General features: G+C 60.1%; 1 protein-coding gene across 4 annotated transcripts; it reads left to right on the plus strand.

Moving 5' to 3' along the window:
* The first annotated feature begins 5 nt into the window (after positions 1–5).
* SDF4 (stromal cell derived factor 4) lies at positions 6–12,735 on the plus strand. Of its 4 annotated transcripts, none has more exons than XM_074334336.1 (7): positions 6–133; positions 3,626–3,960; positions 6,672–6,808; positions 7,052–7,165; positions 10,313–10,471; positions 10,802–10,977; positions 12,089–12,735. In XM_074334336.1, exons 2-7 carry the CDS (start codon positions 3,674–3,676, stop codon positions 12,263–12,265), a joined length of 1,050 nt encoding a protein of 349 aa, XP_074190437.1. In that variant the 5' UTR covers positions 6–133; positions 3,626–3,673; the 3' UTR covers positions 12,266–12,735. The 4 variants fall into 4 exon arrangements, with proteins under 4 accessions (XP_074190437.1, XP_074190435.1, XP_074190436.1 ...); XM_074334334.1 differs by lacking the exon at positions 6–133 and adding an exon at positions 141–250; XM_074334335.1 differs by lacking the exon at positions 6–133 and adding an exon at positions 152–440.
* The last annotated feature ends 469 nt before the right edge of the window (positions 12,736–13,204 follow it).

Genomic DNA, 13,204 nt, shown 5'->3' on the forward strand with positions numbered 1-13,204 from the left:
TCTTCGCGCGGAGGTCGCGCCCGCCCGCCCCACCCCCGAGGCCCGCCTCTTCCCGGAAGAAAGATGGCCGCGGCCTAGCCGAGGTCGGTCGGAAGCGTCACAGCGCACGACCGCGCGCGGCGGGTACCGTGCGGTGAGTGAGGGCCCGTGCGGGGCGTGCGGAGGGGTCGCGGAAGCGGACGCGGCTCCAGGGCAGCCCGGAGCGCTCCCTCGGGCCATGGACCCCGCTGGTCGGGCCCGCGGACGTCGGGTAAACGGCCCGAGCGGCGCGCGGTCACGGGAGACGGTGGACCCCGCGTTCACCGCGGGGAGACCTCACCGTCCTCGTCTGCGAAAGGTGGGCCGTGACCCCTAACTGGTAGGATTCGGTGAAGCTTTGCCGCGGCTCCGGGTTCGGTCGGCGGCGGTCGAGACCCACACCGGTAGCGAGACTCGAGCCGGTAACAGCTTTTAGAATAAGCGGTTGCGTTTCGGGCGACAGGAAATTAGTTTCCCGAGGACGGACGCCCAGGGATGGTCCAGGGCTATGGTTCCCCCTTGAGCCGGATCCCGGGGTGGCATCCCGGCTGCGTGGGCCGCGTCCCGGGACCCGACGCGGGCAGGCGGAGAACGAGGAAGTGCGCAGGTGACCGGCCTTTGCAGCCGTTTTGTGCTTTGCCAAGACGACGCCTGTGAACGGAGGGGAGGAGCTTTCACTGACCCCCGATGGCTGTGCAGTTATTTGGGGGTTACTTTTTGTGCAGAGCACCATGTGAATTACATTCCGTGTAGTCTCCATCAAGATAAGTCGACTCAAGAATGGACTTTGTTGTTTCAAGGAGAAAGTACAGTCCGTTTGAACACGACGTGTGTTTTCATGGCTACTACAGTCAGTGGGGTGATGGGAACGCCAGGGGCAAGCGGTCTTGATTTGCACAGCCCTTCCTGGCCAAGAGAGCTGGGATGTCAGGAATAGAATTACACCCCAGTGGGAAAGGAACACACCCTCTGCCTTGAGAAAGAAAACAGGCGTGAGCCCTCTGTCCATCTGTCAGTCCGGGTCCCCTTCCTCTGTGACTGCTGGCTGTGCTTCCCCTCGACCCTCCTGAACCCCCCTGAACCCTAGCCCCACTGGCATCGCACTCACTTCTCCTGCCCCACCCTCCGCAGAGCTGCTCGCGGGGGACACCCCTGTCTGGTTTCTTCCCACTCCGGCTATAGGTTTTGAGTCATCTGTCCTTCAGTGTTTAGTGTTTGCTTTTGCAGGATGCTGACATTGCTGGGAACACACGTATTGTGGTGTAGCAGAGCCCCCTGTATTTATTCACTCAGGCGCCCTGAGTGCCTACTGTGTGCGGGTCGTGTGTGTGTTAGGTGCTGGGACACTGAAGCTGAGAAAGATACAGTCCATGCCCTTGGTGAGTGACAACGAGGAGTTGCAGTAAATGTGGCTCAGGGGACAGTCCCCATAGCACAGCGGGGCAGGTGGTGGGCTCTAGTGTGTGTGAGGAGGACACAGGCCCCCACAGACCTGAAAGGAGGGATGTACGGTCATCCTGTAAGAGTTGCTCCCGCACAGGGACGTAACCATCGAGGGAACAAGACCTTGTTGAAGGGCCCAATGGCGCTTAGACCCAGAAGACTAACATGAAGGAGTCAGCCTGTCGGGCTCAGTCAAGAGCAGGTGGGGTGGGAAGGAGGCATCCAGAAGGCAAGTGGTGGCATCCGCCAGCACGCCAGACCTGCTGGGGGAGCAGCTGGCCCGTCCCCTGCGCCCTTAGGCTGTGGTGTGGTGACAGTGCTTTGCCTGGTGGACTGCACCATGGTTGCTGAAGCCCTCATGCTCCAGCTTGGCTGCAGAGGGCACTCAGGCCTGGGGTGGGTGTGCCCAGGGCCACCATCCCCGGGAGCCAGGTGCCGGTGGGCTCCTGTCTGCTGCTGCTCCCTGTAAAGACCGCCAGAGGACGTGGGGGCCTCAGCTGCACCTGGAAGGACCAGCTGGTGTTTGCCGGGTGGACAGACTGAGGAACAGGCCAAGGGGCAGGAAGGAGCTGGAGTTCCCACTGGGTTATGTGAAATGTGAAGGTGTGTGTGAGGAGTTGGGAGGCAGCTGGGCGCCATTCCCGGCTCAGAGGGAAGGGTGACGAGCCCTGGAGGAGCACAGGTGGAAGGGCCGGTGTGGATGGAAGACTGGGATGGCTGAGTGCCTGGTGTGAGCACCTCTGGGCCGTGGGCTCCCTCACCTGGTGATGTTGATGGAAGGGTGGCTGTGGGGACAGAGCCAGGAGTGCAGTTTCCAGGCTCTCGGGCTCACGTGGAAAGCTGCTGGCTCAGGTAGTAAATGGCCATCAACTGTGATTGCATGGCCATCAGCTGTGGCTAGTTGGCCGTCAGCTGTAACCAGTGAGCCATTGGCCACTAATATAACTGCTGTGGCTACGCTAGCAGCGAATGGGGCCTAGCAAGGAGGTGGTGGCGGGGCTGGCAAGCGCGGATTGCAGTTAGCAAGTGGGGTTGACTGGTTGGCAGAGAAGCGGACGGCAGGTTGCAGATCGTGTGGCTCCTGCTTCTTGTGTCTCCAACCCAGCCGCCAGCGAGACTATAGTGGTGTGACTCCCCATCTGTGGGTCCGTGGGTGTTCCTCTTTGGCCTCACCGTGTCCTGCGTTCTTATGTGGGGAGCGGGAGCTGAGACCCCGCAGGCCGCCCCGCACGACAGTGATCTTGTTCCTTTGCTGCCAGTCCCTGATGACAGACCTCTGGGTGCTCTGGCCTTCTTGGTGTCCTGTGTGAACGTGAGCAAGGATGTGTGTGTGCACATGTACCTTATGTGTGGTGCACATGTGCGTGCATGTATGTACCGGTGTGTACTACTTGTGCTTATGTGTGTCCATGCATTTGTGTGTGTATAGATTTGTGTGCATGTGCTTGTATTTATGTGTGTGCACCCATGTGCATACATGTATGTGTGCGCCTGCATGTGTGCCTGTGTGTGCATGTGCTGTGTCTCTGCGTGTGTGTATGAACATGCACAGGGTCATCCAGATAGGAAGGGGGGAAGGGGCTGGTGTCCTGCCAGGTGGGTCTGGGTATTTGCTGGCACCAGGCTCAGTCCTCACAGAGCCTTGGGGTGGGGAAGGGGGGCTTCCTGTTTCATAGGGGGAAACTGAGGCCCGGGAGGTCAGGTGGCTTAGCCAAGGTTACTGAACCCACAAGAGCTGAGTTGGGATCTGGAGAGTGGGCTGCCAGGACTGGGCTCAACCTCAGTGCCGGGAGGAATGGAGACAGACGGTGCTGGGAAGGCTGCTGTGGACACTGAGAAGGGGCGAGTTTGTCCGAGTAGGAGGATGGGAGCTGGAGACGCAGTAACATTGAAAAGGGCACTAATGCCGTGGCTCACGTGGGTCCTGGAAACCGAGGACTCTGTTCTATATCACAGAGTAAACGTGTCTGTAGGGAAGTGTTGGCTAGGCTCCGTCTAGCAGTGGCTCAGTGTCCTCTCGTGACTATTGACTGCTTGTCTGGCAGCCTTGGGCTGTTGGCCTGCAGCTATGCTGGGAACACGACCTCCTGCAGTGTCCTGGCGGCAGGCAGGCTCTGAAGGCATCCCTGCCCCACCGCCTCACCAGCCTCTCCCCTTTCCCCAGCTCCCGGCCACACTTGAAGGCCATCCCGCGATCTGGACCCAGGTGGCCATGGCGTCCAGGCAGGCTCCGTGCTGCCTCTGGCTCCTGGGGGTCATTCTTCTGATGGATGCGTCTGCCCGGCCTGCCAACCACTCGTCTGCCCGGGAGAGAGCAGGCTTCAGGGAGGAGAACGAGATCCTGCCCCCAGACCACCTGAACGGGGTGAAGCTAGAGATGGATGGGCACCTCAACAAGGGCTTCCACCAGGAGGTCTTCCTGGGGAAGGACACGGACGGCTTCGAGGAGGATGCAGAGCCTCGGAAGAGCAGGAGGAAGCTCATGGTCATCTTCTCCAAGTAGGCGCCCGGCGGGCTGCGGGTGTGTGCGGGCGCCCGGCATCTGCTGCCTGGTTGGGCCAGGCCTGGCATCGCACGGTGTGGGAGGTGGGTGACAAGGGGCCCACTCAGTGACTTGCGTGGAGGAAGGTGCTGTGACACGCGCTCTTGGCTGAAAGTTTGTGCAGGTCAGGCTGAGGGATATGCAGCGTGAGCAGCACCCTGGGTCAGGAGGGGTCAGAGGGCCAGGTTGTGGGGCTGCCGGGCTGTCCCCAGAACCTTACGGCTGAATGGCTATAGGATGGACTGAGGCAGCACCGCCTGCACTGCGTGGGGCTGTGGTGGCGTGGTGGCCTCATGCCAGTGTCACAATACCAGTTAGATGAGACCTGGCAGGAAGCAGTGACCATAGGTGTTGGGAAGGCTTCATGTCACGCCAGACGCACGGAGCCGACTGGTGCGCCAGGAGCAGGGGTGATACTCGAGCTCCGAAGGAGGAAGGAACAAGGGGCCGAGTCAGGAGCAGAGGCCATCGGCAGCCCCCACGCCCTTCTCTGCATCGGGCATGCAGACAGGCTTGGAGTAAACCCTCCCCGACAGGGTCCCGGTTGCTTTTCTGCTTTCCTGACAGGCCCACGATCTGACATTCAGGGTCAGTCCTGCGCGGTTGGAATAGGGTGGGGTCATGATGCCAAACATGGAGCCAGAAATGAGACAGACGGAATGGGTTCAGCAGCAAGGCCCGGACCTGTGGGGGCCTCACCTGGATTCACACCGAGGGGGCCCGGAGGACCCAGCCTGCAGATGTCTGTATACCTGGGGGCCGGGCTCCACGCCCCACCCACCCCACCTCTGCACGTGCTCACAGGCCTTGCTGACCCGGGAATCTGCGGGCTGTGTGCACGCTGCACAGAGCCATTGCCATCCAGGCCGAGAGTGCTCAGAGCGGGGCAGTGATGGGGCCGCCACTGCAGCCGCTTTGGGGGCAGGGATTGGGGTTCAGAGGCCCAGGTCAGCTCACCTGGAAATGTAGGAAACCAGACCATGAAGGCTGTGACGCCCCCGAGGGGAGGTGCCCACGGCCAGCCTGCGGCTTCTCAGCTGTCTCTGCGCTCGGCTGTCTGTTGTCACACCCTTGCTGTGCATCCATGTCCAACAGGCTTGCGATTAGGGAGCCCCTAATTTGTCCTCTCCTCTTCGCTCAGCGGTGCCTTCTTCCTGCACAGCCTTCACAAGCGCTGCTGTCGGCCTGGCGCACGTGGGGTCATGTCTGCACAGCCTCACTTGTCCCCCGCCCGGCAGAGAGGCACTGGCGGCCTCAGGACCTGGTTTTGAACAAATGAAAGTGGTGTTGTCATGGTATTTCTTAAGGAAGCTTCCTATTTTCGAATGGTGCTGTGTTCATAGAAAAGCTGCAAAGACAGCCTCTCTCCCTAACAGCGACAGCCGCGTCCCGTGGCACACGTGCAGTAGCAGTGTGACGTTACTGCCACCATGCCGACTTCAGGTTTCCCACTTTTCCTGTGCCCTCTTTCTGCCCTGGGACCCCATCCAGGGTCGCATGCTGTGTTACTGTCACGTCTCCCTCGTCCCCCGGGATGTGATGGTGTCTCAGGTGCCCATCTTTCGTGGCCTTGACTCTTTGCAGGGGACTGCTCAGGCATTGAGTGCGGTGCCGTCATCAGGGACTTGTCTGATGTGTGCGCTCGGGGTTACACTGAGGTGGTGGCTTTTGGGAGCGAGCACCCAGAAGTGAGGCCGCCCTCTTGTCACATCCTGTGGGGGCTCCTGAGTTCGCTTGACGTCACAGGATGGGCACCTGGGCCACCTGGTTCAGGTGGTGTCCCTGGGGTCTCCTCTGTACAGCTGCTCCTGGCCTGTCCCTCCTGTCTTCTTGGGCAGTCAGTCACTGAGGTAGCTCTCCCGGAGGCCCACTGTCCTAGGGGGATTGTGTCAGGGGGTGTCTCTCCCCACATGGTGACTGCTCAATTGCCGCCGTTTGTCCATGTGGATCTGGGTGTGTCGGAGACTCTGGTCGTGAGCAGCACGGCGTCACTTTGCCCCAGCCTTGGCCATCAGGAAACCTGTGCATTGGCTGCTGTGTCCTTGAGATGTGTCCCCCCCCCCCCCACACTTGTCAAGCGCTCCAGCTTCCTCTGGTGCTGCTCCCATTTCTCCCAGAAGCCGTGGTTTCTTCTGCTGGAGAAGGGCATTTAGAGCCTAGGACCCGGGACTGGGTGTGTGCACTGCTTCCAGTGTCACCGCTGTAGTCCTCTCAGTGGACAGAGCTGTGGGCCTTGTGCATGGCACGTGTGTGCCAGCCTGTATACATTTGTGTACAACAGCCGGTGCACACACATGAGCCTTGCTAACCTGTGTACCCGTGCGACACACACAGGCACCTCAGCCGTTCTCTGTCTGCCATCTGTATGTACACAAGCAGACATGGCTTCGCTCTGGTGTCTTACCTCTAGGCCTGTTACGGGGATGCCCTGGGTCCGTGTCCCCGGACTTGGGTGGATGCTGCCGTCTGTTGTGCACCAGGTGGGGAGAGCCCATTCACCTTCCCATGGTGACGCTGCGCAGCGGGCAAACCTCTCACGTGCCCTGACCACCCCGCCAGCCCCACCGGGGAGCATGTCCCCATCAGGCACGATGGTTTGTTGGCAGCTGCACCACTGCCTGGGCGTCTGTCCGGGGCCCGCCTCACTCGCCCGCCCGCCCGCCCGCAGGGTGGACGTGAACGCCGACAGGAGGATCAGCCCCAAGGAGATGCAGCGCTGGATCATGCAGAAGACGGCCGAGCACTTCCAGGAGGCTGTGGAGGAGAGCAGGGCGCACTTCCGTGCTGTGGACCCTGATGGCGACGGTACGGCCTCGCCTGACTGAGGGCCCTGGGCCAGGATGGAGGGGCCCCTTGCTGGTGCTGCCCCCCTGCTTTGCAGGGCCTCGTGGGCCCATGGCCCTGGCGGCCCGTTTGGAGCTGCCCTGTGGCCTGCTCTGCAGCTCCCCGGAGCACAGGGTTTTCACAGACACGTCATGGAAAGAGGTGAAATACCTTTTCACAGACGTTCACTAATAAGCACCCTCACACAGTGATCTGCTTTTTCAGGCCGCGTGTCCTGGGACGAGTACAAGGTGAAGTTTTTGGCAAGCAAAGGCCACAGCGAGAAGGGACTTGCTGAGAAGATGAGGAGTAACGAGGAGCTGAAGGTCGACGAGGAGAGTGAGTGTGCAGGCCGCTGGGGCCGGCAGGGCCGTGCCAGGTGACTGGTGTGCTGTGCGCAGAAGTGGGAGTCGCGGGCGTGGCCTCACAGACAGAGCCCCTGGGGTCCTCCAGTCCGATGCCGCCTCACTCGGGTAGGTGGGTGGGTAGGAGCAGCCGGTGCCCTCGAGTGGGCTCGAGTCTGGGAGGAGGCGACCGGAGGTGCCAGGATCTATGGGCCTGGAGGACGGCCAAACCCAGCGGGTCGGTGGGGTTGGTGGGGCACCGGGCTGGGGGCGAGGTTGGAGGACAGACACCCTCCCCGCAGCCTCTGAAGACTCACCTGGCACCGGTAGGGGCGTGGTGCCACGAGTGTCAGCCAGGTTCTCTGCTGTCACTGCACACGCGTGCCCTTCACGGGTCACTGTGCCACCCACCGCTCGCTGGGAACTCGTTTGTGGAAAACACCGTGTAGGGCCCGTTGTCTCCTTTCTTCATTGGCGGGTCATCATCCCCGCCGCTGTCCTGTAGCGCCCAGCGTGTCATCTCTCTTGTAGGAGTTTCTATGCGGCCTCTGTCCCGGTGACGCAGTCTCCGTTTGTGCTGTGCCATGTGGCCGTTGGCGGAGGGCGTTTCGCCTCTGGCGGCATCCTCTGTCGCCCTCCGTCTCTGCTCTGTGAAGCTGCTGTGTTCTCTGGCCCACAGGGCTCAGTGCTGTTTCCTAGTGGCCTGCGGGCGCTGCCTTATCCGACTTCACGATGGCAGCTGTGCCTTCTTTCAGTTTGCATCTGCCCTTTAGGTTTGGAATCCAAGTCCCACTTGTCCTTGCTCGTGTGTCGGAAAGTAACTTACATTTGGATGTTAACCTCCTGCCCTGCAGCGTTGCTCTGAGTGTTCAGCAGTTCCTGCAGTTTTTTGTCAATTCTTTTGGATTTTTTACGCAGGCAACCATGACGCCTGCGTCAAAGACAGCTCATTTAGTCCCTCCCCACCCCTACCTCTGTTTCCGCTTCCTGTCTTAGCGCCTTAGCTAGCACTTCCAGTATGGCGCAGAGCAGGGGGAGGGGGCACCCTGCCTTGTGCATACCTGAGGGTGAAGCTTCACGTCTCTCCCCGTCAGGCATGATGGTTTGTTCTTTATCAAGCTGAGGATGTTCCCCTCTTTCCCCACTTTGCTGAGAGTTTTGGTCATGAGTGGGTGTTGGGTGGTGTCAGGTGGTTGTTCTGCATCTAGTGATCAGACTGGATTCTTGTGCAGCCTGTTGACATGATTGTTGGGGGATCACACTGACTGTTTCCAGAGCCAGCCCCGCCGTGCGCCTGGGACCAGCCCCACTCGGTCGTGCTGTGTAATTGTTACATACTGTTGGCTTCAACGTGCTAATATTGTGCCAATTCTGCATCTCGTCCTCACAAGAGAGATCGGTGTACAGTTTTCTTGTGATGACTTCGTCTGGTTTTGGTGTCAGGGTGAAGCTGGCTTCACAGAATCAGTTAGAAAGCGTCCCCTCTGCCCTGCTCCTCTGGGAGGCTTCTGAGAGTTGGTGGAGTCACCAGGGAACCCACCTTTATTCTTGGTTTCCCTAAAGCGTTTGTTTTTAATGGACCATAGAGTATAGTTCTGTTTGGTGAGCCCATCTGAATGTTTTCGGTAATAGGTGAGTTAAGCCCATTTACATTTGTTTCTTTTTTTTCCTCCCGTTTTTCCCCTCCTTTGTTGATGTGGGATTTAGGGCCTAAGCTTCCCTTTTCTTAGTGGTCACCTTTAAATGTGGCCCCGCATGGTGACCTGACAGCTTCCCAATGTCCCGTGAGGTGGCCCACTCAGACGTCACGTTGAACTTAGCAGTGTCAGCCCTTCCTGGGTGGTGTGAAGGCTGCTGCACGTGCTGTGACTCTGGCTGACCCTCTCCAGTTCCTACGACGCCAGGCAGAGCTCCAGTCGGGTCCTCTTCAAACCTCATACATCAGACGTTACTGTTTTCTTTCTACAGTGGTGTTTGCCTTGTCGTGCTTGTTTCCGTTTATGTTTCCATCATCTGTCCTGCTGTAGAGGGTGTCCCCTGAAGGCGTCTGGGGGGTCCTGGGGCTTCTGTCCTTTTGCCAACATTGGCACTTAGGCGCTGGCCTCTGGGTCTTGGGCAGCGGGCCCCGGCCTGCTTTTGAGAGCTGGTCTGTCTCTGGCGCCCTTGCCCTCGGGTGTGTCTGGGGGGAGGTCGAGATGTGTGCTTCCTGGACCTAGGGCTTCCTCACTTTGGGACTCGGTGTGAGTGCAGGTTCCACACTCCAGCTGGAGGCTCCCCAGGCGCCTTCTTGGCCGGGCCCTCGGCTCTTATCCCCGCAGCCCTGCAGGTTTGACCAGCCCTTTGTTCCCTTTTCAGTCTGGAGTTGGAGTGAGGAGCAGCTTTCAAGGGTCTGGGGCACCCTGAGAGGTGGGCTCGGGGTCACTTGGCTTCCTGGGGTTGCCATCACAATGCACCACAGACAGGGTGAGGGGCTCTCCTCAGTCAGGGACCATTTCCCTCTGGGGTCTCGGAGTGGGGTCCATCCCAGGTGTGCCTCCAGCTTCCGGTGCTGCCGGTGTCCTTATGTGTCCTCTTCTACAAGGGCACCTGCCATTGGCTGAAAGCCCACCTGCCCCAGGTCATTTCATCTTAGGTCCTTAACTAATTACAGCTGCAAAGACCTTTCTTCCAAATCAGGTCCGTTCACAGGCTCCAGGTAGACATAGCAAGTCTGTGCCCAGCCCATCACTTGTCTCTGCAAGTGCGGGTGGCGCAGGCGGGGAACAATCAGCTGCTCCCAGTTTGCCAGCACGGACTACTGTCCATCAGAAGGCAGTAATGCAAGGCAACAGGCGTATGGGATGCAACCGTGTCGCTGGGTGTGACCCTGCTGTAACCCAGTGAGGCCTGCGCGTCCCTGTCCCCTGCTGGCGTTGGGACCTGGGATGCGGCCGGCAGCTTCCTGCAGGTGACTGCTTTGTTGCCCGGGATGGTCACTGACCCCATGTGGGGAGGGGCGTCTGCATCATCCATCCTCCTGGGAGCTGAGCTCTCCTCGGAGGGGCAGGGCCCATGGCCTCGCACTCTGCGGTGCCCGAGTACCCCTGCATTCAGGTAGCATGTCTTGGAACTTTCTGGATGCCCACAGGTGTGCCTCTCTCAGCACAGGAAGTCCTGGAGAACCTTAAAGACCGCTGGTACCAGGCGGACAACCCCCCCTCAGACCTGCTGCTGACTGAGGACGAGTTCCTGTCGTTCCTGCACCCTGAGCACAGCCGTGGCATGCTCAAGTTCATGGTGAAGGAGATCGTCCGGGACCTGGGTGAGTCTAGTCCTGGATGGGGTGGTGGGGTTTGCTGTCCGCATCCAACTGACCCTCTTGGCGGGAGGTCAGCATGGGCTGGTCCTGGGCTAGGGGGCCTCAGGAGGCTGTGTGGACACTTGACAAGGGATGGTCAGTCCTTGCCTGGCGCGGTCTGGCCTCAGCCAGGTTCCCGGCAGGTCCCGTGAGGTGTAGCTGTTCAGCTTCAGACTAAAATTTCACCAAATGAAACCCTGGCTACAAACCCTGCTTGGTTGACTCTTCTCCCCAGTGTCCCTGGGGGTCCCATGCCCACTCAAGGTGTGAGCGCCCACCCCCCTTGTCCCCCAGACCAGGATGGCGACAAGCAGCTCTCACTGCCCGAGTTCATCTCTTTGCCCGTGGGCACCGTGGAGAACCAGCAGGGCCAGGACGTCGACGACAACTGGGTGAGAGACCGCAAGAAGGAGTTTGAGGAGCTGATTGATGCCAACCATGACGGCATCGTGACCATGGCGGAGCTGGAGGTGAGCATGGGGGTGGGGTGCCCTGGGGGGGGTGGAGAGTGTGGGGGTGCTTTGGGGTATATGGGGAGCCCTGAGGGGGTGTGGGGGGATGTGGAGGGATGTGTGGGAGTATGGGATGGCTGGCAGACATGGGAGGACTGGGTGTGTGTGTGGAGGGCACCCTGGGAGGTGCGGGGGTGCCCCTGTGGATGGCCCAGGGCCCTGAAGCCTCCATTTGGGCCTATGACAAGGGGCTGCCATGGAAAGGGGAGTCGCCTGAAAGATGATCCCAAGCCAGGAAGGCAGAGTTGGTGTCGCTGTGGCTGGTCACGTGGTCAACAGGACCGGGAGCTGGCCTAAGCCCGCGTAAACGCCAGCATCGTGGTCACAGGCTCCCTGGGAGGGCCCAGCCAGCCAGCCAGCCTGCGCTTGGACAGATTTGAGGCAGGAAAGCCAGGAACCCAGCGAGGTTGGGGTGCCTGGCTCTGAGAAGCCACTGCCCGTTGGGCAGTCTGGGCTAGACACTCACCGAGGGATGAGGGTGTGGGTTGGAATCCACATCTTCCTCTGTGGTGTTTTCACTGTTGTGTGTAGGTGACTGGAGCATGTTTTTTCCTGTTTTGGATGAGTCATTTCATTTTACATGAGAATTGCCTGATCCCTGCTGATAGCTGGTGGGAATGTCTGGGTCAGGGATCCCTGTCTGTGCCATGGTCCTGGAGGGCGAGTCAGGCTGTGTTCATGTCCGAGTTTGTGACTTGCTGGATGCCGGCTGCGGGCCATGCGGGCCCTCCTTCTCCCCGCCCTACCCCTGTGCCCACTGAGGTGATGCCCACATGGCCCTGAGTCACGCACTTCCAGCCTGGCACCCGCCTTCCAGTACATTCCAGAACATGCCCACATCCCTGCAGCTTTTGTGGTGCCAGCCACGGGTGGGGGGGGAGGGGGAAGGGGTTGGCACGGCAGCGCTATCCTTCGCGGGCTATGGCGGTAAAGCCCAGTTGCGTCCCTGAGGCCGCGTCACCACGTGGGGACAATCCAGGTAGTGAGGACACATGTGGCTGAGGGCCCAGCGATGCCGCGGGGGCAGGGCGGGCGGCGGCCGGTGCTGAGCGGGGCGGCGCCCTTGCAGGACTACATGGACCCCATGAACGAGTACAACGCCCTCAACGAGGCCAAACAGATGATCGCCATCGCCGACGAGAACCAGAACCAGCACCTGGAGCCCGAGGAGGTGCTCAAGTACAGCGAGTTCTTCACGGGCAGCAAACTCATGGACTACGCCCGCAACGTGCACGAGGAGTTCTGAGCCCGCCGCCCTGCCCCTCCGTGCGGATGCAAGCGGTGCCTGCGAGGGTGCGCGCCTCGACCCCAGCGCACGTGCGCCCCTCTGCCCCTCTGCGCAGGTGCCCCTCTGCGGGCGCGTGCCGCTCTGCGGTGGGCGTGTGTTTCCTCGCGGGGCCCAGCGTGTGCAGGAGTCCCGCGTCATCACTGCGTCTGGCTTCTGAGAACTCAAGAGCCGCCCTGCGGAAGGCACTGACCACATCGGTCCCGCAGGCTTGCCTACACCGTGGGAAATAGCACAGCTCCCGCCCTTCCCTTGAAGCTGAGGGTTGAGAGTGGTGGACGTGCTTTGCTGGAAGCCAGTGGGCAGTGGAGCGCCTGCTCCAGGTGGGGGTCTTTCAGAACCACCCGTCAGTGTTCAGTCTCAGAAAACGCACATACTTGTGACAAGAATTATGTTAACTCACTTTAAAATACAGTTGCCTCTTTCTCCCAGCAGTTTTGTATGTTTTTTTTGGTAAAAAAAAAAAAAAAAAAAAAAAGGCAATTTGGAACGTTTGTGGCCGTGTGGCTTCCCCTTGAAGCTTTTTGAGGTGGGTGATTCGGTTACCCCACGGGGTTCGGAGCTCAGCATCTGCCAGGATAGTGACAGGGTGGGGGTCAGGCAGGGTCCTGGGGGGAGGGGCCTCCTGCAGGGCAGAGCAGGAGGGAGGGCTAGGCCCCAGATTTAAAGTCAGGAGCCTGGAACCCAGGCCAGGAGGAAATGGGAGTTTCAGGTGGAGGAGGAACACCTGAGGACACACCCTGGGCCACTTGTCAGGGCCGGGGCAGGAGGGACAGTGTTGTCTGCTGTAGGGCGAGGTTGTCCTGCACCAGCTGCGGCCCCATCACCCTGCTGTCCTGGGCCCTTTCTGGGGGTCAGCTGTACCCATTGCTTTGGCCGGTGTGTGGGGGCAGAGGGGAT

The sequence above is a fragment of the Rhinolophus sinicus genome, linkage group LG06 (assembly GCF_036562045.2).
Source record: "Rhinolophus sinicus isolate RSC01 linkage group LG06, ASM3656204v1, whole genome shotgun sequence".
NCBI classification, from domain to species: Eukaryota; Metazoa; Chordata; class Mammalia; order Chiroptera; family Rhinolophidae; genus Rhinolophus; species Rhinolophus sinicus.

Excerpts from the sequence above, each read along its gene's own strand:
- SDF4 (XM_074334333.1), top strand. The coding sequence starts at position 218 with ATGGACCCCGCTGGTCGGGCCCGCGGACGTCGGGTAAACGGCCCGAGC. Across the intron at positions 3,961-6,671 it reads CTCATGGTCATCTTCTCCAA|GGTGGACGTGAACGCCGACA; the intron begins GTAGGCGCCCGG and ends GCCCGCCCGCAG. Across the intron at positions 7,166-10,312 it reads GCTGAAGGTCGACGAGGAGA|CACAGGAAGTCCTGGAGAAC; the intron begins GTGAGTGTGCAG and ends TGCCTCTCTCAG.